The following is a 27,631-nucleotide window of genomic DNA, read 5'->3' on the forward strand; positions in this document are numbered from 1 at the left end:
CGGTTCAAATCAATGTACTTTTAATGGTGTACTTTTAATTAACGCTTAAATTAAAAGCGTTAAGTAGTGCCGTTTGTGAGATATTTTAATTTTTTTCCTTTTAGGTAGATTTCATAAGAAAGCTACCTATTGTAATGCGTACCATGATTCGATTTCCGGAAGATTTCGACATATCTTTGCGTTTCACATCCCCCAGACCTCAAAACCAGTTCAAAACTTCACATATATATCTTTATATGTATATTTCTTGTGTGCGTGTGTATGAAAGTGAACTTCTCCTAAACGGCTGGACTGATTTTGATGAAATTTTGTGTGCGTGTTCAAGGGGATTCGTGAATGATTTAGATTCACAATTTGGTCCACTGGAAAATGTTTTTTTAATTATTTTTTTATTTATAAGTAGTTGTTGATTTTGGAATGTTTTACATTGGATCCGGCAGACTGCACCTACCATCGCAGTATCGAATATTCAATAATATTCTATTTTAATTTTAGTTTGTCCCGACAGTTGGTGCTGCGATCAAATTGAGAAAAATATTTCGTAATTTTGTGTTACAAAAAATCGCAAAACAGTTTTTTAATAAATAAGAAGTTATCAGATGGAGATGTAAACAAAGGAAAACCAATCAGATCAATGCAAGATGGCCGCTGTCAAACACAACGACCAATCACAAAGAGCCCGTATGGCCGTTGCCAATGTAAACAAAATCACAACTGATTAAGTAACAAGTAGGCAGCACTGCGATCGCGTTTAGAATTGTGCGCGTATTAAAAGTATTAACGTTTTAAAGTGTAATTAAAAAATATACATTGTGCAAATTTGTAAGGTACAGTATTCAAGTGAAAATGTTTTTTTAAATTTATTTATGTGTTGTTGATCTTGGGATGGTTAAGGTTCACAATTGGGTCCGGTAGGCAGAGCTGCGATCGGGTTTTAGAAGTTTTTTTTTTTAATTTTTGGTTTATCAGTCAAACCCGGTAGTTGGTGCTGCGATCGGATTCTAGGAATTGGATTTATTTACATTCTGACTTTTATAAAGTGAAAGGTTAAATTTTCTTAAATTGCTAATGTTCAGTTTTTTAAGGTTTTATGAAACTTTCAATTGTTGTTATTTAATCTGTATGTATACTCAGATGTAGCAATAGCGAAGCATTGCCGATTCTGCTAGAATTGCGCGCTTATTGAGAATATTATATTATTATTTATTGAAATAACGTTTTAAAGTTTAATTAAAAAATGTACATTGTGCAAATTTGTAAGGTGCAGTATTGAAGTGAGTGTTTTACATGATTTTTCATGAATTTTAATGATGTATACACGTGCATTCAATAACAATCAACTTAACCTACAAATTTAAATTGTCAGTTCTCATTTGATTCAGTTACGTATAATATAGTTTAAAGTATATTTAAAAAATTGAATTTATAATGTTTTAGCTGATTAATTTTATAAAAAGTTTTCTAAAATTATTTTTAATTTACAATAATCTAAAATTTGGTAAAATAGATGTTAAAATAAAGAATGAAAAAAATGATAAAAATTTCTACTAACTTTTAACTACGTTGCTTTTTTACAGTGGTTTAATTTTTTTATTAATTGATTAATTAAGCTATTACATGGTTATGAAACATCAAAATTATTAAATAAAAAAAAAAAAAATATGTAGGAGGTACTTTTTTAGAATGATGTTACGTGAAAATTAGTAGTAATGTGGATGAAAAAATTTATTAATTACACTAATTATTAATTTTATGACGTTTCGATATTTAATTCCATTTTCATCGGACATCTCAATATTTAGTGAAAATAAATATAAAAAAAATCTGTACGAGTATGGAATTATCAAAACGTTTTATAATTATAGCAAAATAAAAATAAAAGAATCCTTCTCATAAAAGGAGTATGCCTTCGTCGTGAAAAATAATTCAAATTAAACTTGTGCGGTATTCAGATGCAATAGAATTATTATTAACGTTAAAAATTAAATATAATTAATTTTAGTTAATATATCTAAAATAAAAATTATTAAAAAATAATAAATACAACATATTTTTTTATCGGCGGATCAAGAAATGAAAAAATTACTTATGTACGAATAATAAATGCATTAATAAATTTACTGATACTAAAATTAAACGGTCAAATACAGATTATTGATATTTAAAAGGAACAAGAGAACACAGCACGCGCGCGCTCACAAAAAGCTTACTCTACTACAAATTTATTGAAAAAAATCTGCTGAAAAAAAAACATACAACTAAAACATAATAATATGTAAAAGGTTAACCGCTCGTTAACTATAAAATAACAAAGCTGTCATTACTACAAACATTCATTTAAAAAACCGTTAAGTTATAAACTGGAAATATCTGCAATGTAATACGAAATTGTAGAAAAGTTAATTAAATTCATACGGGAAAAAATTGTAAGTCTTTATTCAGAGAAATTGAGCACCGTAAAATTCAATTAACCGAATAGAAATTACTACAAAATTTTCATAAACTGGATTATTTATAAAAGGTATATAATTTTAATTGAAGAAAAAAGAATAGAAAATAAGAGCCCACAAGCAATCCTTTCCGTATCATTCAAAGTATTTCTGATACAAATCCCGCATCATCAGCATGAAGCAGCTTCTTCACAGAGCCCAAAATGGGAAACCGAAGAAACAATCAAAGATAACCAGAAAGAAAGGTTTTCCAGAAGAGAAATCACAGTTCCGAGACAAATAACCTCACACGTGTAAAGCTCCACGGCCTTTCCAGCCGGCAGGCTCCAATCATCCATAATCCCTCGGAACGTCAAGGAATTTTTCACTTAGAATGGAAGCTTTTTCCACTTAGAATTGCGTTGACCAGTTCAAATGCAGTCGGTTAATAAAATTTCTTTTTCCCCCAGATTATAGACATAGGAGACAAGTCAAGGAAAAACCTCCTCCGTTTCTGGAATTTCGAGGTGCGTGGAATATTCAACCGAACCATAAAAATCTTTCAACAAAAACAAGTTTTAGCAAAACATAAATAGTAAACATTTTTCTCGGAAATACGTTATTTGTATTTTTTGTTGTATACCTTAACGTCCTACAAAAAGTTTAAGAAATCGACCACAATAACCAAGAATCTATAGACTGATGGAGTTATTTTTTACAGTTGGGATGATAAATCAAACCTAGATATTACTAAAATATATAAAATTTCTGCTAAGATCGTTATAATTTTTATTTAGAGTATATTTATCTACCTTTCTTAGCTTCGTCATAATTAAATCACATGTTTCGGATATACTTCATTTTCAAAACTCGGTGTACTGGCGAGTAAGTTTTCATAACAATTAGTTATGACGTAACTAAGAAAGGTAGATATTATGTATTCAAAATATAAACCTAGACGTGTTGCAAGCTTAATATAATCTCTTTAACTTAATAACAAAACATATTTTCAGCGCTGGAGATGAAGATGATAATTCTGAAGATGAAGATGATAATTCTGAAAAAAAACCCAGTCAAAATGTTACAAAAAATCTTCTATATCATTTACTGTAAATCTATACTTACTCAAGCCAGTATTCCAGAGAAAAAAGTAGCTGATAGATCAGCCAATAGTCAGACTAAATTATTTTAAAAACTGTCACGCAGGGTAAGAAATGAATTGATACGGAAACGGGGTACGTTTACAATGAAGCTTAATCACATTAAAAATACCCCATTTTCCATTAAAACAAGAAACGCTCTGACGCTTCGAGAACAATTACGACAATTACCGAGTTAGTCATATTAAACTCGCTTCGTCTTACACGTTAGCAGGAGAACAGAGACCGATATGTGGAAGTTGTGACTCGTACCAAAAGGTGAAACATATTATAGGAGACTACATGTTATACAGAGACCTTAGAACGAGGCAAAACCCAGAAATTTGGCGATCGATTTATCTTACAATGATAAACAGAGAAGAACATTTTCAAGTTTTTAAGCAAAATTGGTCTTTAAACAAAATACGTTTCATATTAGGATGACTATTTACTGATGTTCTTTTTTATCTGTTTTGTTTCTTTTGAGCTAATGACAAACTTAAACTTGTTTTTTAAACAGGGAACTTTGCGTAAAAATAAAAATAAAATCCTTATATATTTTAAAGATGTGATCTTAATAATTGCGGGCCTTGAAGTAGCAAGACCTCTATACACCCTTGTCACCTTGCATTTCTTCTAGGGTTTTATTGTATGTTTTTTAGATAATCTGCTCGACAATTCTGGCCTTTCACTTAGTCGCTTATTTTAATGAGGGCGGGAAAGTTGTAGCTTGTGACAAGGTCAAATGACCGCAGAAATAGACGCCCACTATATGAAAAAAATTGATGTGGACAACACATGATTTCCTTGTACGCCTATTAAATTGCATATACAATTTTTTTTTTAAATGAGAAGTATATAAAATTTTATTTCTTTAATATATCATTATAATAACATGAATAATATTGATATATATTATATGATTTTTTTTATTGTTATTATTGGATTATTATTTATTGTAATTTTTTTTATAATCTGAGGTAACATATTTAAATTAAAGTTAAAAAAAGGAGATGAAATCGGATTCGAACAAATGTGCCTTCCCCTTGTAAGATCCAAATAATAAGTAATTATAATTTATTTGGCTATAACTCTGGAACCAATGAAAATAAGTACCACTTATGATATATCGTTGTAAAGCTCTCAATGAGGGCTTATTACTGCAGTTAAGAAGTCCGAAATCCATTTATTTTTATTTTGGGCTTTTTTGGACACTTTTGGTCAAGTCGATTGCAATCAAAAGGGGAGATGCACAACTATAGCGGGCAGCGTAATTGCTGTGCTCATAGACTGACGCGCTATTAACTTTTTTTTCCTGTTTAGCCTCCGATACTACCGTTTAGATAATACTTCAGAGGATGAAATGTATGAGTGTGAATGAAGTGTAGTCTTGTACATTCTCAGTTCGACCATACCTGAGATGTGTGGTTAATTGAAACCCAACCACCAAAGAACACCGGTATCCACGATCTAGTATTCAAGTCCGTGTAAAAATAGCTGGCTTTATTAGGACTTGAACGCTGGAACTCTCGACTTCCTAATCAGCTGATTTGGGAAGACGCGTTCACCACTAGACCAACCCGGTGGGTGACGCGCTATTAACTATCCTGCGCAATACTACGTAAGTAACTCATACTATGCAAATATACGGAGCTCTACTATTTTCGTAAAGGAATGACTATCTAACCCTTCCACCCGTCCTATGCGTCTACCTCTTTCGCACGCAATGTGCACAGCTATACGTCGCCCGCTACAGATGTTACAAGCGTCCTAAATCCATAATTTCAACATCCTACGGCTAATTTTTGAGTTATATGAGATAGATACGCACATACTAGTCAAAATTGATTCAAGGATGGTCAAAATTGATATTTCCGTTGAAATCTGAAAACCGAACTTTTTCGCGATCACAACACCTCCTTTACTTCGTACAAGGCAAAAATAAAATAACTCTATAGACGAGATAATTAATTAATTACGCTTAGAGATTATTTATTGAGAAAAACTCCCAATATGAAAAGATAAAAACTAGTGTAAATAACAAAAAATGGGATCTATAACAATATTTAGTTCCTAAGTCTTAAGACTAAAACTCAAAATTAATATAAATAAAAGGAAACTGATAAAATATCAACATAAAACTTATTCAGAAGATTAAGACAACTAAAGTGGAACTTCTTTAAAATTTAACTACAAAGTCATTAAATAAATATTTTTCATAACAAAATAATTATTCAATAATCGTGACTGATCAAACGTGACTTGCTAGATGAATAACGACAATATTCTACTGAATCCAACGAACTGCAAATTTCTATTTCGCTACTTTAACTTCACTTAAACTATCACATTATGCAGACTACTGCAAATTAAAACGATTCCGAAAACAACAACCATAATAAAAATGTTCTATTATGATTTATACATTTTAATCGTTAAGTTTCCATAAACGCCGCAAAGCAAACGTTAATATCCAGAAAGAAGTAATAAAACCTTGCTATACTTGACTGTATTCATGATTTGTTTTCTGATGTCGGCGGTTATAAATACAGTTATTTATAAAGAAAAATTCTACGCAAGGGATAACAGACGAATAAACTCACAATTACATTTTAACAATACTATAACTTAAGAAAACTAATCTATTACAAAAAAATGTCATGTCTTCAATCTGCGGCCTCCTTCCAAGGTTTTTGTGGTCCAAGGACAAAAATAAAATTAATTGTAAAAATTTTATCTTATTTTATTAAATGCTTGTTAATTCATAAAATAAACGAAAAAGACCTAAAAATAATGGATATTAATCTTTCGCTTTATTTAATTTCATTCGATGTCTTGTTTGTATTAAATAAACCGTAATAACAAACGCCACAGAGCTGAATTTAACGAATACATAATACAGTTAAAGAATTTGCTTAGCCAAATGAGGGGTATCTCAGTTTTCTTCTCAAGTAGAAATGTTTAACCTAAATTTTTAAGAAAACAGTGTACAACTGTTAATTAATAAATGACTAAGCATGAAAGGATTAAATACAATCGCATAAAAAAATTCTATAACTAAATTTTTTAAAAATCGTTCACTCTAAAAAGTAGTGTATAATGAGAAACGTCTTTCAGGCTTAGAACAGCAGTATACTCCAATAAAAGCGACATAAACTGTATATTAGATTAAAATATTGATTATACTGGATTGCAGTCCTCGTGACAGTACGGATTAGAAATATTGCCCCGAGGGCAAAAATAAAATTGAAGACCCATGCCTAAGATTTTTAAGTTGTGCACGTTTATTAAACTGTACCGATTTTAAAATTAGGAAATTAAAATAATTTTTTTTTACATTTTCTCCTTCACAAGTTATCTAAGTTACATTAATTTATCGCTATTAGTATTCTATTCACCTTATTAAAACGTTTCAATATTTTACTACCCATGCCGCACACAGTTCAGGGTGACGGTTTTCATTAACTGTAATATAAATTTATAAATCGATTACAGAGTATAAATCGACACGATCAACTCAAAATCCTTAACCGTTAATATGCTGGAACAGTATTTGGATAAAACCTTTTCAATCTCCTAAGGTTTTGTGAGCGAGTCGGATGCCTATTGCTTGAAGTAGCCTTAACGGCAATTTTTTCTATCGGGTAATTTGTCTAAGTATACCTCTACGGGTAAGAAGACCCTATTTTCCATTATTCTTTATTCTTCAATAATACGTAATTACGTGGTTTATAATATTAATGATCTAAGGAGCTACAAAATTGATACACCATAGATAAAAAACCATTGTGACACCTCGATGCTTATCGGAAAAAGCCGTATATCTATATCTAAACCGGAAAAAAAATCTAATAAAAAAAATAGACATCCGCCAACCGCTATAATCACAGTACGTTGTTATCGTTTTATACGGGAGATAAGATAAAACTTGAACACGTTAATGATTAAAACAAGGTTAAATGATAATAAAAGTAACAATGAACTATACTATAATAAAATAATAGGTGTCCACCTGCCTCGTTCAAATTAACTGTTTTACTACGGTATAGTGCTTATCGTAGTCGTTAATTCTAGGATCATCGCTGAAAAAACAACCAATGATTATTTCTAGGTGCTCCAATTTAATTTTTCTAATAATAAGAGAGGTGGTACGGGAACACTGATCTAATCACATAACGGTGAGACTAATTAATTAAAGTACGAAAAAACAGTCTTCTAAATAATAACTAAAACTAATGAAAATGCAACCGATCGCTTACAAAAAGTTGAGCTTTCAAAATACTCGCATAGTATAGCCAGAGTTAACAAAATATAATAAATCAATAAAAAGAATTAAGAGCTTTAATTTTGAAATAAACCGTAATTTTAATTTTGGCATATTTATTTACGCGATTTTATTAGCAAATATTAACAACAAAATTCTTAATAAGCACATACACGATTTGACGTGTCAAATGATTTACTGAATGATAACCCCTCAGTTATTCTAAAACGAAATAACCGCTACGAACGTAAAATCCAGTTTCTTGCCTATACAGATACCGTTTTCTAAAGATCCCATTACGACGTAATGGGAAAATAAAAACAACTTGCAACGATAATTTGCTTTGCGCCAAACATTCAAAGTTCGTTCAAATGCACGTGCGGAAATTACCTACAATTATCAAAATTAGACATTATCCCAGATTTTGATTCTCTTAGTAAATTATATATTTTTTATTAACCTCCGGGACCACCGTTAGGTACTGCTTCAGAGGATGAGATGAATGATTTGTAGCGTGTGTGAAGATGCCACGCATGACCGCGATTCGAACCCGGGACCTCCGGATGAAATGCCGAGTCGGTACCACTCGCGCCATGGAGGCCGGCGCGAGTGGTAAATTATATTTTGAATTATCAAAACGTTCCGATAAGAAAAACATAGATTTTATCAAAGCGAAACTCTGTATCAAGTAGATATAATACCTAGCCCAAAATACCGCGTTATTAAATATAAATTGTTTACTTTAAAAACAAACTATTTCGTTGACTTTCTGTTAAGAATAAAAAAAAGTTCCATACCAATGGCAACACGTACGTAGGTACACGGTTACTCGTAGAATGTACAACAGAACGTGTTGAGGAGATGGGAAAGTAATGAAATGAAACAAATAACCCAAGCAAAACGTAATTTCTGACTCGTATTACTAATTCTGTTCAACTAATTCCTTTTTTAAACTTATTCATGAACTTTTTTTCAACTGCTTTCACATATTATCAAAATAAAAGTCATTTCGTAAAAAAAAAAAAACACCAAAAAACCCCTTATTTTAGGGCTACAAATGCATGCATTTTTTCTACATTTTTCGTTTTTTACGAGGATAAAAAACTTAAGACTGTAACATAAGACATGACTTGACTGGTCTTGATAAACATTTTTCATCATTTTACCGATATTAAAAACTATTACAATTGAAAATAGTAGATAATTTACTAACACGCAAACTTGAATAAGGCGGTCATATACATTACTTTAAAATACATAAAGTAGTTATTAATTTAAAAAAATCTTTCTAATTGACATTGCTAATGAGAAATTTGAATAATTTAATTAAACATTAACAGTTTCATCAATATTTTTCAACATGCAAATACGTTATATAGTTAACGTCTACAATGGCATGGCATGACTTATGAAAAAAAAAACAGGAGATTATATTACAAAACATAAAGCAGTTTTATTAGGTACAAATAAAATAATAACCTTCGCCGATTGCTGGCTTCTTTTTTGTTACAGTTTTCACGAAGATATACTTACATTTTAACACACACACCCTGTCACTTTAACCGTTATATTACCTTACGAATATAAGAGTGGTTTCATTTAAAACACTGGAAGTAATATCCAAACAATATAAAATTACAGATCGAGTTGTTTGAACCTACCGGGTTGGTCTAATGGTGAACGTGTCTGCAAACCAGTTGATTTCGAAGTCGAGAGTTCCAATATTCAAATCCTAGTAAAGGCAGTTACTTTTAAACGGATTTGAATACTAGATCGTGGATACCGATGTTCTTTGGCGGTTGAGTTTCAATTAACCACACATCTCAGAAACGGTCAACCTGAGACTGTACAAGGCTACAATTCACTTAAACATATAATTCTCATTCATCCTCTGAAGTAATACCTGAGGCTATTCCCGGAGGCTTAACGGGAAAAAAGATCGAGTGAAAAAATTTACCAAGATTAATCATTTACTACGATATTAGAAACCGAGATACCACGGTTTACTCCATCGAAATCCTAGTACAGACCGATCGGTAATATTTGATCAGATTGGTTTTATATTTTCAATTTAAGCGAGATAGAATTCACACTAAAATTTTTAACAAAGATTTTCGGTAATATTTTTATATACTCGGCATATAATTTGCTTACAATTTAATTAAACAAAAAGGATGGATAGATGGAACCGACTACCTTAGCAGGTTGTGTTCGTCTCAACATTACAAATACGATGGTCGTAACGCTAATTTTGATGAATATTATGCATCGGTTGAATTTTGAAGTCCTAAATAATTATTTAACAAAATTAAGTACAGTACAGCTACTTTTGATAAATATAAATTTCTTAAATGTTATTTTTAACGAGAAGCAGTGTACCGTTACAGAAACTAAACAGTTGAAAGTTAATATCTTGAAAGTAAAGACCGTTTGATTATAAAACAAAGAAATCAACACGAAAATGTTATTTTTATACCTTGTCCTATTCATTTTTCCGGTAATCTGTTTACAACTTCTATAGCGGGCGGTATTGCTGTGCACATACGCTGACGGGTGGCGTAACGCGTTATTAACTATCCTAAAAATATCTTATACTAACTTAATTGCTGTTACAACACAACGGCTGTTTTTGCAATTTATTAATGTAATTATAATTACTAATTATCATTACTAACATAAATATCTAATTACCTAGCACGTATGAGACATCCGTCAGATTTCTTCAAAGCCACTTAATGATTTGTCACTGCTAGACATATAAATGTCACTATCACTACCTCTAATTATAAAGGATTCTAAAGCATTTTATATTAAAGGCTCTTGCATTCTATATTCATTTTCGATGTCTATCACGTGATCGCATTCCAGTATCCAGTCTTCTGGTTCCATTAAATTGGTGTGTTCCTCAAACAGACTTTTCACTCTTTCAAAATTAAATTCCGTATTTCGATCGCGAATGTATTGTTTTACTTCTGCCCATATCATTTCTATTGGGTTTAAATCTAGATGATATGGAGGCAGAGGTAATATATTACGGCCTTCTTTTTCTAACAAGTCATCGAAAAGGTATTTCTGTTTGTTTGACTTTATTATTTCACATAATTGGGGTTTAACGAAGCACTCACAAAATCCTATTCCTTTTTGTTTAAGCAAAGATGTCATTTCATTTTTGGTGCCGTTAGATTGTCGGTGCCTTTTTAGTTAAAACGTTGTGGTAAGAGGCATTATCAATTAAAACACTTTTCGGTTCTTTAGAAAGTTAGGTATTAATTTTTCACCGATCCATTTCATATAATTACTCGTGTTCATCTGGTTGTGGTAATCTCCTGTACTATGACTAGCCTGCCACATAGTGAGAACATTAAGAACAAATCCTCTTTCTCCTCCGGCATGGATAAGGATCAAACGCTCTCCGTTAATCGGTTGTCGAAGGACTTTTACTGAGCAGTGTCCCCAGGACTTGCCAGAAACACCATTACTAAGGACGTAAACACGGTTACGGCTGGATTCTCTGTAATATTTTATGGCCTGCAAATAATTTATACTTTTGTCTCGTATATCAATTCTTTCCACCAATACAAAACGATTATCTTGGGTCTTTCACCACTTAAAATCGAGATCTTTTAATATAATTCGAATACTCTTTTCACTACCTTTAAAGTCAATCCTGTCTTTTAGTGCTGCGCCTAATAACTCGGCCGTCCAAAGACGATTTTCTGTTGTGAAAGTTATATACAATCTCCGAACAACACGTTTATCAAAATCGTCCAGTCTAGTTATTGGGCTTGATTTTTCCCGGCGCTCGTTAGGAGTTACGAACGACCGAGAAAATTATTAAACACTTGATAGTCCGAACTCGTAGAAGCGGAATTGGAAACAGTCATTTTTTAAATTTATTTTTAATTTTCGTAATCAGTCGGGTCGAAAAGTCAGTGGCTTCAGCAGCCCGATCTCGAGCTTTTGTTAGTGGGATCGTCGGGACATTAGTTGACGCTTCTTTTTTCATAAAGTTTTCTCTCCAAACGATTTCCCTACTCTGACTATGAAGCACTTTACCTCCAAGTCTTGATAAAAATGAAAATCCTCCATGATTATTGGATGATAACAAATGCCGTAATTGAATTTTAAAGAATATACAGGTTTAAACTAAACAATCGCCACAGACACCAAATTTAACATATTCACTGAGTCTATACATTCACTATACGGTTTAAACAAAACAGGAACATGGAATTATTGTGCTAGTCTGCTGAATACTCTCTCAAAACTGAACTGTATAAACTATAAAGTGTAAAATATGTCACGACTAATAGCCGTATAAATAAAATCAATAACTAATTTATACTGATCTCATTTTGTTTTGAAATGTGTTAAGTAATTAGGATATGTTTAGACTACGTAGTGGTCGTTCGTAAAAAAAAAAAAAAAAATTATTATTAGTACTTATAATTAGTATTTTTAAATAAATAAAAGATAAAGTAGTAACAACTCTGACAATGTACTTTTTTTTTACTTTTTCTTGTTTAGCCTCCGGGAATCACAGTCAGGTATTACTTCTGAAGGCGAAAGAGGATGATATGTAAAAGTGTAGTCTTGTACAGTCTCAGGTCGACTATTTCCTAGAAGTAGAACACCGGTATCCGCTCCGCGATCTAGTATTCAAATCCGTATAAAAGTAACTGCCTTTACTAGGATTTGAACGTTGGGAAGACGCGTTCACCACTAGTACATGTACTGCATATACAATGTAAGTATATGGAGCTATACGAGATGTTTTCGTAAAGAAATTACTATCTATAACTGTTCCACCCGTCCTATCAGTCTGTCTCTCTAGCAGGCAATGCGCAAGCTATACGCCGCCCGCTATACCTATCGGTCGTCACTCGCTAATCGCTTAATGAAGGGAACATTTAAATTCACTCGAAATCAAGAGCTGCTGTTTGGTGGTTTGATTGAAAACACCCTATTCGATTTTTCAAAAGAAAACAAAATGCTGCAGCTGCAAAATGAGGAACCGTTATCGTGTAACAAGACGACAGTCTGTTGATTCCGGCAACACTAGAGAACGAACAGTTTGATCTTGGGCCGTGCAGACCGACTAATCGACTATTAATTTCAGTCAATAAATTCAAAAAACGTGTATCGCAACCCAAATTTGATATTTCTCGACAACGCTGAATCAATAGGTGCCCGCTTCTTTAAAAACAAATCGCTGGTTAATCAATATTTACAAGCTAGTCCTTGTTATAAAAAAAATTAATTAATATATCCCAAAAAAATCAATTCTCCCAATTTTTATATTTCTCTATAATCTGATGATTCCTGATTTCAAAAGTTGCCTGTAGAATTTAAACTATTCGTGTTCATATTTACCTTGACATAATAAAAATACAAGTAACCTTGGTTGTTTCATAAATATAATTAAATTACAGATGTTTTTGTTTGATAAAAAAGAACGTATTAAACACAAAAATAAACGCTGCAGTAAAACAAAAAAAATTATAAATTATAGAATACAACGTATGTAGGAGGAAGGACGATATACATAATCATCACCCTCTTTAAAATATTATCATAGATCGGTAGTAGGAATGAAAGGAAGTATAACAAGCAACAGAGGAACATACTGCGTACTCGGGGGGGAGGGGGGAAGAGGGATGTTACAATAACTGCAATGTTAGCCTGCGCGCACTCCTCTTAGCCTGTTAGGCTAATAATCTAGGCAGGTCATGTCGGGTCGAGAGTTCAACTTGACTTAAAAGCTACCTCTACGTAGTGTACACAACGTAAACTGAACTGCATTATTATTATTGCAGTCATTCCATTGCACTGAGACATCCAACTGTTATAAATATGCTACTTTTATGACCGTCCGTACAATTTTAATACGTACGATTCCCATACCGGGTACACGACAAATAATTCAAATTAACATTACTAAGAGTAAAGTCTAATCACAGATACTCGCATTTATTAAATAATTAAAGACAGATATTGCCGATCTCCATGGCGGAGTGGTAGAGTCTCAGCCTTTCATCCTGAGGTCCCGGATTCGAATCCCGTACAGGCATGGCATTTTTCATACGATACAAATGTCCACTTTCAAATTCTCACAAACAACCTTTTTCTACGTTCATATAGTGAATTAATTCATCAATCAAAGGCATGTTTAGTAATGTTCAAAATCGATACTGATGAAGCTAATTACGGTGTTTTTTGTGCGCTTTAGGTTATGTGACGTGTACCGCTTCCGAAAACGATTTTTAATCGCTTAAGAAAAATTTAACAATTTTTTAAGTATAACGAGAATCTCATGTCGGGTTTAGTTAGGAAGTGAGGTTGCCCATCGCCTATTTACTTTACAGTTTCGAATATATTATTACATATTAACCCTAAAAATATACCTTCAGTCTTATCCCCACAGATGTTGATAACACCTGTTAATAAACATCAATAGTTTAAAAGAAATAACTCTTAACTTCGGTGTTAGTATCTCAGATAATTTACAACCGTTAAAGCCAAAATTAAAAATCGGGACAAAATGATCTGGTTCAGATTATGTATATTGATAAAACACTTTCTTATTATTTTCAATGGAGTGGTGTATAAAAATAAACCACTCATTTTCATTTAATATTAGCAGTTTTGGATGTAACACAAAAAAAGATGACAGATAACACCTTTACTCTGTTCACCACAGTACTATACGAACATCGGAAGTCCCGAAGAAATCAACTCTGTCTAGCGACACATTTGTACCTAATGCTTAATATATTACAGTCATATGAATAACAGGAGTCAGGTGGCATGCAGTAACAAATTGATATACTCTATCTTTTGAGGAAAAAAAACTACATGCACTGATTATACAGCAATGACATATATTACTAAAAAAAGGGGCTTCCGCTTCAATATCTTTGTTTACTCATTTTGTATTCATTATTTGCCCCGCTTTTAGAAAAAAGAAATTCAAGGGAATAGCAAGATATAAAAATTATTTTTAAATTTCAAATGACAACCTCGGCCTGCAATGACTTCACTCGGTTATCACCGATTGCGGGTAAATTTTAGTAGACGATTTCAGATGACAAGAATCAAAACTTGAAAAAATTGTAGTACGAATGTTTTTTAGCAATTTGGACTGACGACGTTCCCTACCGGTTAATAAATGAAAACATGAGATTCAGATTAATAGGATATATTATGGTTTACGATTAATAAATAAAATATGGTATGATAATTCAGCTTTCCTACTCCGTAAGCGCGCATGTATGTGTGCACACATACAAACAAAAATGTATATATATGAATTTTTTTTATAGTATGGTTATAATTAAATTTTGAAAAGTTTTAGAAATAAAAATAGATTTATTCAAAAAAAACTGCATTGATGAGGGATAATTAAAGCTTAACTGCAGAGGAAGCGTAAATTTTCTTTCATATATTAAGATATTAAGTTTAAATATACTAAACAAAACAAAGACTTATATAACCATTATCACATCAATACCGACAAAAAATCTATCGCCGCAGAAAAAAAAATCAAGAACGCGAAATATTATCAGTAATGTTGTAACAAACATAATTTGATAACTTTCTAAAATATTAAATATCAAAAAAAAACAACAACAAGCTCGTTATAAGAAAGTGGGTCACATTTACCCGTAACTAATACCAAGCCTCCACCAATCTCATTAAGATCAGTTACATATCTAACTCGCCGGAGATTATTAAACAAGATCACGTTCCAGAGAGAGTGTGAGAGGGAAATGGGAGTAAAGGGAAAGATGTTTGCGATGTTCAGATTATCAAGATCTTTTACAACAGCGCCTAATACTGAACAAGAATATTTAAAGTACGTAACGCCACATCTACTCGATGCCCGTTTAGAAGTATTAACATTGAACGGGCCAACGTTTTTAAACGATTAACTGTAAGCGAAAACTTTACTGGCTGTTGACATTTGAACATCTGGTTAATCGTTTTTAAAAAAACTTAATTTCAATCGACTATCTTAAAACATTGATATAGCTTGAATAAATTTCGAAATATACAGTTAAAATGAATTTCTTGACACGGTCGTACAAGAGAAATTGGTAATTAACCGAAACTGCAACAAACGGGTAGCGCACAAATGTGTAACTATTATATTCTTAATATAATTGTGTACCAAGCTTTAAATGATCCTTGTCAAAACTTCATGAAATTCAATGGTTCATCATCGGTTGTATTTTTTTTACAATCATTCGATTGTAAAAATAATCTTTGATTTTTTTTAATGAGAAGTATCTAATAATGAATTGTTGTTGTTTAACAAAGTTAAATAAAGATCTGGCGACTTTGCACTATCAAAGTAATCAACTGTTTTTGAGTTTGCAATTCAACTGTGATCGTACAAACCGGAAAAAAAGAAACTACATACCAGATGACCAGAGGTAACATAAAAAATCATGGCCTTTTATTGAGAAACTAATTATGTATATTACAGTCACTACAAGCAGCAGAAGAGCGTCAGTATTCCTCAGAAATTCTGAAACCACTCAATCTTTTGAAACTTTTTTCTTTTTCTTTTTCCTATTTAGCCTCCGGGAACTACCCGGAGTAGTAGTTCAGGTACTACTACAGAGGATGATGTGTATTAGTGTAAATGAAGTATAGTCTTTTACAGTCTCAGTTCGACCATTCCTGAGATGTGTAGTTAATTGAAACACCAAACCGCCAAAGAACACCGGTATCCACGATCTAGAATTCAAATCCGTATAAAAATAACTGACTTCACTAGGACTTGAACGCTGGAATTCTCGACTTCCAAATCAGATGATTTGGGAAGACGCCTTCACCAGTAGACCAACCCGGTGGGTTAATCTTTTAGATCTGTTTTAACGGAAGAGGAACAATTTTTTAAGGATATTTATTAGCTGGTGAATCGGCTGAAAAATCATTTAATAGTAACCTCCGATGAGAGATTTGAAATTCAAATGTATCAAGAGAGGATTTGGGCGAGATAGATAAATTTGCTGAAAGTAATATTTTATAAATATATGATGCTTCTTGGAAACAAAATCTGTCTTATAAATGAATTCACATAGTGTTAATCATTTACTATCATGCACCGTATTTCTATACTTTTTATTTGTCTACGATGCAAACTAAAAATAAAATTTGAGACTGGGATATAAACTTATCTAGGGATTCCATAGAGAAAAATCTGTTCTCACAGTAACTTTCTAATATAGCACTCTTCTCTCTCCTCCCCCATTATACATACATTGTATATTAAGATGTACTTTACATACGTTAACAATAGTATAACTGACCGAATTTGTCCAATTTTTATTTATAACTATTTTATTTTTTTGTAAAAATAAGTCTGTGGATATTTCATCGACTAGAACAAAAAACACGTAGAACAATTTTCGTATCGTACAAATTCTGTCCCTATTGTAATGAATTTTGTGTAAATAATTTAATTACGAGTATGATTAATTTTCCCTCAATGATTTCATAATTTCCTGTATATGTTCAACAATTAAAACTGCAATAAACGAATACCGCTTTAAGAAAAATATCTAAGAAAAAGCGAACTAATATAAAATTATACTAATCAAAATATATATATTTTTTTAATACGCTGTTTACATAACAACAAAACTACCTGTAAAGAAAAAACCTGACAACAAAGTTGTTATACTTTCCTGGCATTGGTTATTTATTCTTATATAGCGAAAAAATAATACAAGAAAAAATTTTTTAAATTAAAAAAAATCGATAGTTTTAAACTTTGATCGGGTCCTTCACCCCCAATATTGCCTCCAAAGTAATTTTTTTTTTGCCACTTGCACTACTATTATCGGGAGAGAATTTGGGGGCAATTTTATTAGACGGTAAGGTAAGCATTTACTGAGCTTCATATAAAGTGGGATTATGTTACCAAAATTTTGAGAAACTGACCCCATAAAACTATCTATCCCACCCACTGGAGATCTTGATCCCAAACGTTTACCATCAAACCGTCCCATATACGTGTATATTTTAATGAGACTCGTGAGTCTCATTAAAATCGGTTTACCCGATCAAAGGTAATTAAGCTTCAAACACGCCAACCATACGTACGTAAACATTACCTTCCACATTATTTTTGGGGGTCCCTGAGTTATGAATCGTCGGGAAATGTAAAAAAAAAACTCGTACCCCATTTTTTGGCCGATTACCACACTTTTCTTCTTGCAGTACAGCTCTACAGCTAAGCTGCCGGGAAATTAAAAATCGCTGAAACGGTAGAATTAGCAATGGAATAAAATATGTAATGTATAAAATAATGTGTATGGGAATAAAATAATGTAGTGTAATAATAGCCGGTTATTATACAATGTTAATGAAAATTTATATTAGGGAGTAAAAATTTACTGAAAATTTGACATTTCCTTCATTAAAAACAATTATGTAACAATTTTATAATGCGTCTCAACGGAAATTACGGGAAAATTACTATTGCAAGGTCAAATATTAACATATGGTATGCATGTTTATATTGTTGTATGTTTATGTTGCACGTTATGTTTTATGTTTATATCCGTACTATGTACGGATGGAATCGCAAACATTAATACGGTTTCATAATACTCATATGAATGCAAATATACGAGTAAACTTCATTTTACATGTAACTTAAAAACGAGCGAATTTTTAATAATAATTTAATTATTATACTATGTTTTCTTTTAACGGTAGCACTAAGAATTTTCATAAACTATGCTTACCCTGTCGATCGGAAATTCCGTGGATGCAATCTGAAACATTTCAATGAGGGTTTTTTCTTAAATTCAAATCGAAACCGATATCACTTATTAAAATAAAGGTTATTGTAAGAAATTAAATAAACATAACTGAAAAATCTAGCGTTTTAAAATTAAAATCTCATAAATTAAGTTAAATCAGTTTACAACTCATTACAATCTCTTCCATTTTAAGAAGTTACCTAGAAAAATGCAATATAAGACAGAGATATTAAAATTCAACTAACATAAGCAAATTCCTACTCTAGAAATTTCAAAAGATTGTTAATAATTATAATGTAACGAATAAAGAAAATTCAAACATTTTAAAAAGGGAAAAAACAGAGTTATATATAATCTGTACAAGATTTAGGTAAAGTTGTTGGGGCAGTAAGATGAAAGTAGAGATCTGATTCAGTTAGGAGCGAGAAAAGGTAATCTGTGTCTCCGATGCTTTTCAACTTGTTCATAAAAACAACACTTTATTATATTTGAGAGACAGTAACAATCAAAGGAAAAGTATTGCAACGGTTAAGAGATTTGCTATGATTATGCCTCGATAGCGCGAGTGGTAGCGTCTCGGCCTTTTATCCGCAGGTCCCGGGTTCGAATCCTGGTCAGACATAGCATTTTTACACACGCTACAAATCATTCATCTCATCCTCTGAAGCAATACCTAACGGTGGTCACTGAGGTTAAACAAAAAAATTGTTCTTTGACGGAAATAAAAGATGGTTTTGATGAAGTACGAATGACGGGTTAGAATAAAACGAATCTGAACGACGAAGATTTATTATAAGTGAGAAATTAATTATCTTTAAAAATAAATAACACTGAAACAAAACGTAATGAAATTTACTGCGACAGAAAGATACTGAGAAATTAAATATGATGATTAGGGACATTATTATCCAGAAATGGAAGAATTCTATTATTTAGATAGTAAAATTATGGAGGATGAACGAAGTAACTCGGACATCTAAAGCAGATTAGCACAAGCAAAGAAAGGTTTCGTGCAAAAAAGTTAACTAATATCGATTAAATTCGAAGTTTTAAGGAAAGACACACTAAATCTAGCTAATTAAATGTTTGAGGGATTTTTAGAAGGAAAAGACAAAAAATGAGTATATAAAAATACTCAAACTGAGATTGTAAGATGTAAAAAACACGTTGAGATTAAAAAATTAGCAAAGAACAGAAAAGTAATGATCAAACCGGTCAAGGTCCACTGAAACAATTCTAATGTCAACAGTTTCCATATTTAAATCATCGCCTGTCCACATTGGTGTTAATGTGCGCCGCCCCTACTAACCTCTGTAACATAACCGTACCACATAAAAAAATGTACAGAGATAATTACAGGTATCATCGTCATTAATCATTAATTTCAATCGACAGTCTGTTGTCAGGTAGTACTATATAAAAAAATGAGTTGACTCTTTTACCAATAAGAAAATTATTTGAAGAAAAACCCACGAGTAATATAAATATCAAGTAAGAGTAAGTAATAAAAAAAACGAAAGATATGAGGTGTTACAATGAAATATTACGTGACAGATATGATTATGAATAAACAAAAACAACTTACAGAATATGAAGCAAATAATAATAAATAAAAAAAAAGATAAACAACTGCCAAAAGGAATCAACAAGTAACAAACACTCATTATACGATATACAGTGTAATATTTATGTAAACAACATAAAAACAGAAAGAAACGTAATACAAAGTGAAGTAAAGAAAACATATTATGAACAGCTATTGATTTCATTACGGACTTAATTTGATAAGAAAACTACTACACACGCTGATAAACTTATCGACCGGTTATATAACATACTAATTATATTTAAGTAAATACACTTGTCCTTGTACAAAAAATTAGAACATTTAACTTTAAAACTTTGAATAATGGAGTACAAAAACCGATACGAACACTTAAAACCGCGATTCGATACTGTGCCTATTAAGGGAGGTATGAAATATTTTGTCTTCGAAACCCCATTTTTTTCACCCCGTGAACCAATGGTTGGTGATATAAAAAAACTTTACTTAGATAAGTTTTAGGCCCTTATCCAAAGAACAGTAAGAACTAATTCGATATTTTACTTAATAAGAAAGTTATAGCGATATTTTGTTTTTGCGAAAAAACGAAATCATTTAAATGATTACTAGTTATTCGTAAGAGGATTTTCAGAGAAAATAGAATACAAATTATATTGATTAACAATCCCTAAGGGATTAAAATTAAACAGGTATGATGAAACCGTTAGAGCTGGAAATCTGAAATGTAGTAGGATTGATCCCTTTAGATAGTAAACCACCACTAAGATTGTAACAGGGTGAAAGGGGTGCCAACAGATTTTTGAATAAAACCAACCTAACTCGTTCTTGAGATACAACAATGCTTTTTTTCCGAACATTAACTGTAATTTTTTTTAAGTAGCAAATGATATGAACAAAATGTAGCAAACTATTCTTTTCTCCACAAATAGAATTTAAATCGCCCAGATAACTTCATTAAAAGACTATATAAAAATTACATACGAGTGCATTTAATAACAACAGTTTTATCATTCGTTAAAGTACTTTTTAAAAAGTTCTGAAAGAACTCTCCCCATTGCACTGGTGGTTATTTCGACCGATCGTTATAATAGTACAGCTCAGCACATAAACGTAGAATAGTAAATATGAACTTGACCTATATCAAACCTTTCTTGATGTGAAATAACTGTACCTTTTCCAACAGCTAGAATCGAACGTCCCAACCGTTTAAATGAAAATTCTTCTTTGTTGCCTAACGCTTTTTTCACCTCGTGCTCTTAACTGAAATCGGTTAAAAGAAAATGTATGTATGCGTGCACATATATATATTTAGGGGCCAAATATTTTTAAGGATACCAAATTTATGCAGACAAATACTATAGAAAACTATAAAATTAGTTAAAGAAACTTAACTTTTACCTTTAGATAGTGTTATAGCAGAGCTAAAGCTCTAAAAGGGAAAGTACTGCAATCAGTCCGATTTGGATATACGCGATTTTCACCGCATCTTGACGTTTTGACATCTGCAGAACCCAAAAAACCCGATGAAATTTTTCCGGATGTTAATGTACGTGTGTCCGGTGTTGGCCTCTAAATAACCTTATATCTCCAGAACTAACGGACCGATTTTGACCAAACTTGGTCTGTGTATGAAGGGGGGGGGGGCATTGATACCATTAAATTTTCAATTTAAGGTCAAGGGGGTGAGGCTGTAAAACAGTATCTCGAGATTTCGCCTAATTAAGGTCTTATTTTTCTTAGACACATCTGTTAATTAAAAAAATAACAACATTTTCAAAGAAAAACCTTTTCTGCAAAATCGCATCCCCACCTCAAAAAATGCTGTTGTAGTCGACTACTACGTTGTGATGTCACAGGAGAACGGTAGAATTAAATAAATAATTAATATGTAAAGTGTCAAAACTTGACTCGGTCTGGCTGCGTCTCGAACTCGATCGTTGACTCTGTTACCTGGTGCGTTAAGCCTCGCGGCTACACCAGTTTGCATATCTCTGTCGTTGAGTGTAATGAAAATTTATTTTCATTTTCTTTTTCTTTTTTAAAGATTTATGTTCCGACCGTACATGCGAAATTTGTTTTATGTAAGTTGTGAAACTACATTAACTTAGTTAGTGCCGTTCGTTGCCGCTATTACCGCCACACCCGCGCGCTTTAGTTAGAATCATGAATTAAATAAACGAAAAAATATTATATTTAAATATAATAAGAAATATTTTACATTAAGTTGTGCATGTGTGTAAGCCGTGTATCAGAAACAACCCACAGTAGTAGGATGACTTTCCTGGAACGCGGCTTTAGCCGTGTGACTAATTACGCAAGTCCTACATCTATGGTGGCAGCTCTTTTATTAAGCTCTTAGATGAAGTTACGGATAGTTGAAATGCAGTAAGAGAAACAGGTAATAAACTTTGTGTTATTCGCTATGCGTCTTTAATCGCTAGGTTTTTTCAACTTCAATTGTAACTCATGCGATAACATAGAAAAGAATAAAACTTGTTAAGAATAAAATTAATTTTTATTTCCTTCAATCGGTTCGAAAATTATAACTTCTCAAAGACGAACTCATGATAGGAGTAACCAGTAGTAAACTGAAGAAGGCACAAAGAAAGAAAACCAGAAACGGAATACGTGGAATTAATAAATCGATTAAAAATCAAGGTCGTCTTCTGTAAATGACTGAAAAGGGTTCACTATGATTTACTGGAACGAATATACGTATCTTATTTAAAAGTTGTGATCAGAATTCTGATTTATTATTTTTAATTTACTAGCTTAAGCTTTTCTTTGTGAAACTTGTGAGATTATGGAATATGGGAAACCTAATAAATAGATCCATACAAATATGAAAATAATGCGCACTAAACCGGGCGGTTAAATGACAAGCCGTAACGGACTCGTTGCATAATACTAAAAATAAGGCTTATATTATAATTACACCGTTCAGTAGATTCAAAATCTCTATTAGCGAATTCTACTATAAATATAAAAAATCATTTCTGAAGCCAAGGACATTAGCAACTATTAACTGTTTATCATATTTGTAAGTAATAATTCGGTGTCTAATCAACTCTTGCTCACCATAAAGAAAAAACTGTTATCAGAACAAAACAAGTTACGCTTGAAAAACAGTTTCAAAAACAATTAATTAAAAATGCAAAAAAAAACGTAAAAAGATGATAAAAATAAACCGCTACATTAAAAAATTAAATAAAAACATGTATTAAATAAAAACACGAACGCACACCCGCATAGGTTACTGACCTGAAGAGAATCGATTACAAAACAGTAAGCAACCCTATACGACCACGAGAACGAGACCTTTGTCAATAATTTAATTCTTCCGGGTGGGAAAACAAACAGAGAAAGTTATTTTTAGGATCAAAACGACAGTGAAGCTGGTGGAAGGAGAAAGCACAAGGCGAAAGGGATAGATATATAGTTAAACAGTAAACATTCCTGCTTTGTTAAGGTTACATGGTAACAATAACAATAAAGAGTAAAATAAACAACCTTCATTAATCAAATAAACAATCTGTACTTTTGTTTTTTTTTTTAATACGATACGCATCCAAAATTATATTAGCGATGTTTTTTTATATTTTCCACTGAATTTACAGCTAAATAACTTGATTCTTTAGTGATTCAAAGGACGGTTATTTTACTCATTACTTTTCTGTTAACCAATCAATTGGTAAAAATAAAAATTTCAGTAATAAATTTTTAATTTTTGGTAATTTCTTAATCGTTTGTATATATTTTTGAGTCGCCTTACGCGCCCGTATGAAAGATAAAAAGCAACCTATTATAAAAATATAAAATATATAAAATGTATAATAATAAGTGGTATAAAAATAACACACTGTTTTTCAAATAACGACTATTTCAATCAGGAAGTATTTTTTTTTACAAGCTGATGGAAAAATAAGAGTATATAATAAGAAAAATTACCCGTTATTGTGATACAGATAAAATGTTATTTGAGAGAAATTATTTTTTAAACATCTGCTGCAGTAACTACTGCGGAGAAATAAAAGTACATTAACGACGCGATCGTTACATAGCTTTTTTTTACGAGATTACTGTTTCTCACCCGCACTGAAGTGAAATATTTTAATTATATACATTTTTTAGGAATTAAATTCATCCGACGGTTTAGAAATAATTGTTTTATTATTATACTCATTTTCTTATTCTACTTACAGATTCGATTACCCAATTTTTATGTTATTTAATAAAAATAAAAATCGTTATAATTAATACATTTGATGATTGCAATAAAAAAGATTACTAATCGGTTAACAGTAATATTTTTAGAATTCTTTCCGCGCTTAATTTTCATGTAATGGTTAAATACTTATAAAGGCTAAGTTTTTTTTTTCATTTTTCTCAATACAAATTTCAGTACGGTTATGAAATGAAATAGCAAAGATTGAAGTTCAAACAGAAAAAAGAATAACTCTCACCTCTCTTTTTAGTTTTTATAAATCTAGTTACCAAAATTCAAACTTATCGGGAAATGTACAAAGGGACTATGTAAGAAATGTCACTTATCAGGCTGCTAATAATACGATTAAATATTTGGATGTTTCAATAAATAAATCTAACGATTGAACAAGTTAAGTAAACGAAACCTTTCGTTTACTTAACGTAATGAGGAAAAATTATAATGAATAAATTTCGTAACATGAATAATGGATTATAATAGCTTGCATACGTTCTTATTTAATATAAAAATAATTGTAAATTAAAAAGTACAATTTTCAGTCTTTTAATCACCATTAAAAAAAGATATTACTTCTGGTAATGCAGTAATAGACTTACACAAACCTAATTTAAAAAAAGTTATAGCTATACTAAACAAAAAAAAAATTATTTTCACATTATACTGGATACATCGGCTAAGAAGACCTAATCACGCTTCCGATGCCATTTTTATTTTAATAAATTTTATAATTTCTTTTGTTTTTTAAAAATAATTAATTTGTTTACAAAATTGTTTCTTTTTTATTTAAAAAAAAAGATTACGTACAAAGATAACTAAACGGTCATTTTTTAAAATTATTGAAGGAACAATTTACCAAGCTATTTTTTAAAAAACTGTGTTGATGGGTCTTAAACTTTCATCAGTACACTCATTTACGTGTACAAATAATAAATATTCAAATACTTTTCAACTGATAATTTATTTGGTATTACTCAGTCGTATTACTAACTGTATTAATAGTTACCGTAATACATCAAAACTGCTACCATTAATTATTCTAGGAATTTTTCAATAATTCCCTAGAATATTATAGTAACAAAATGCTTATGTAACGTATGTGAATGTTTACATTAAAGCCGTTGTAAATAACGTAAAGACAATGGAAAACATCCGCTGTTGACACCACATGACTTCCTTTATACGCCTATTAAATTACATATACACATTTTTTTAAAATTTAAAGTACGTAAAATTTTATTTCATTAATAACTTCCGATATATTTTCACATTTTTTCATCGTTATTGAATTATTTATTGTAACTTTTTTTTCAATCATTGATTAATAATTATTAATAAATCTATATATTTAAGTTTAAAAAAATGATGTATTTAAAAAATAAAGAAAAAACAACCGATATGCCTTCCTCTTGTAAGATCCAAATATTTCATTAATTACAATTATTTGGCTGTAACTCTGAAACCGATGAAAATAAGTACCACTTATGATATATCGCTGAAAAGCTCTCAATGATGGCAATGAAGAAAAGGTCCAAAATCAAAACTTTTTGGATTTTGGGATTTTTTTTGGATAAGTCGATTGCAATCAAAAGGGGAGGTGCACAACTAAATGTTACAACAGTCCTAAACCCAAAATTTCAACATCCAACGACAAATAGTTTTTGAGTTATGCGAGATACACAAGTACAAACGTCACGCTGAAACTAGTCAAAATGGATTCAGAGATGGTCAAAATGTATATTTCCGTTGAAATCTGAAAACAGAATTTTTTTGCGATCACAATACTTACTTTACTTCGTACAAGGAAGTAAAAATTTGTGAGACTATAGCGACATCATTTTGCTGTAATTAGCCAACCTGCTAATGAAAAATAAAAATAAAAATAAACCGAATAAAAATAAAAATTATTTCAATGGTTTTTAACTGGTATATTTAAACTCAGAATAAACATTTTCGCGTAAAAATAACGGTATAAATGCACAACACCCTTGTACTTTCCGAGTTTAAAGCGAAAAAGTGGAGCATGAGTAAATAAGTGAAAGAGAGAATGTCCAAGGGATCGTTAAAGTGACGTCAATACTGAATGTGCATGGATCTAATTAAGTTATAAATTACTTATTTATTATCAATGTTATTGTCTTTTATTATTTTAGTTTATTTGTTTATTTTTAAAAACAATTTATTCTTTACGAAATTATTTTATACGTTATATTTTATACTTGATATATTTATTAATATATAATTATTATATATATTCTTCTTAGATTGTTGCTCCTTAACTTCCACTCCCAAGAAGTAATAGGAAGTATTTCTCTCAGAAGCCTACATATAATAGTTTCACAACTATATATGCATAATTAAGTTACTTTCAATTCGATATAAAATAAAGCGGGGAAAATAACTTAATACTAATTTAATATACTAACATAAAGTAAATCCCATAGCGGAAATATTTTCTTTTACCTCGCCCAATTTACAAGTAAAAATTAAAAAGTAAACATTATTATTTTCATTTTATTTTTCTGCAACTAATCGAGCAAAACAAGATCTCCATTATTATGTAAAACGGTCGCATCGATATTTCACGTTTGTTTTGTGTAAATTCGATATTAACTTGGGACGGTTCAATAAATTTAATGAAAATTTTCAGATTTGTTCTTCGATTTAATTACTCAAAAATTAATTATCAATAAAAACTGAAACGAAATTTTTCTATATATATATTTTTTTAAAGATTTATTTGAAAAAACTCTAACAACGAAGAGAAGTTAAAATTATTTGTCGTAACTAATAAGATTGGTATATTAATTCCGAGCAGTGTATGGTAGTTGAAGTAAATTTAAATCACCATGTCACGTACACCGACCTATTATTATTATTATATTATATTAATGCATACATGCAGTTAAATATACATAAATAAATGAATGCAAGGAATGAATGTGATAAATGACACTTTAATTTATATTAGTATGACAACAATAAATAACAAGTAGCTTAGTTTATCCAAAAACAAAGGACTATAAGAACTACTTCCGTCCCGTAGTACATGACGTGATAAGAATTAAAAACCGATGGAGTTATTTTTAACACCGTTATTATCGAAGGTCTGCGTCGTCTTTCGCTATTCTTAGCACGCTAACGACATTATTCAATTCAATCAATCCACCCCATCCTGTATTTTGCTACTTATAAATACAATAATGATTTATTGATGTTGTTCAACGGACCAGTA

General features: G+C 31.1%; 1 protein-coding gene across 3 annotated transcripts in view; it reads right to left on the reverse strand.

The window, feature by feature from the left end:
- Positions 1-27,631, reverse strand: part of BNIP3 (BCL2 interacting protein 3) — a 202,442-nt gene that overhangs the window by 151,245 nt on the left and 23,566 nt on the right. For 2 of the 3 annotated variants that reach the window (XM_075366183.1, XM_075366182.1), the window contains exon 2: positions 18,593-18,622. The exons of the other annotated variant lie outside the window; for it this stretch is intronic. In XM_075366183.1, coding sequence (XP_075222298.1) covers positions 18,593-18,622 — 30 coding nt within the window. The remainder of the gene's footprint in view (positions 1-18,592; positions 18,623-27,631) is intronic. 3 annotated transcript variants of the gene reach the window in all.

The sequence above is a fragment of the Lycorma delicatula genome, chromosome 5 (genome assembly GCF_047948215.1).
Source record: "Lycorma delicatula isolate Av1 chromosome 5, ASM4794821v1, whole genome shotgun sequence".
NCBI lineage: Eukaryota > Metazoa > Arthropoda > Insecta > Hemiptera > Fulgoridae > Lycorma > Lycorma delicatula.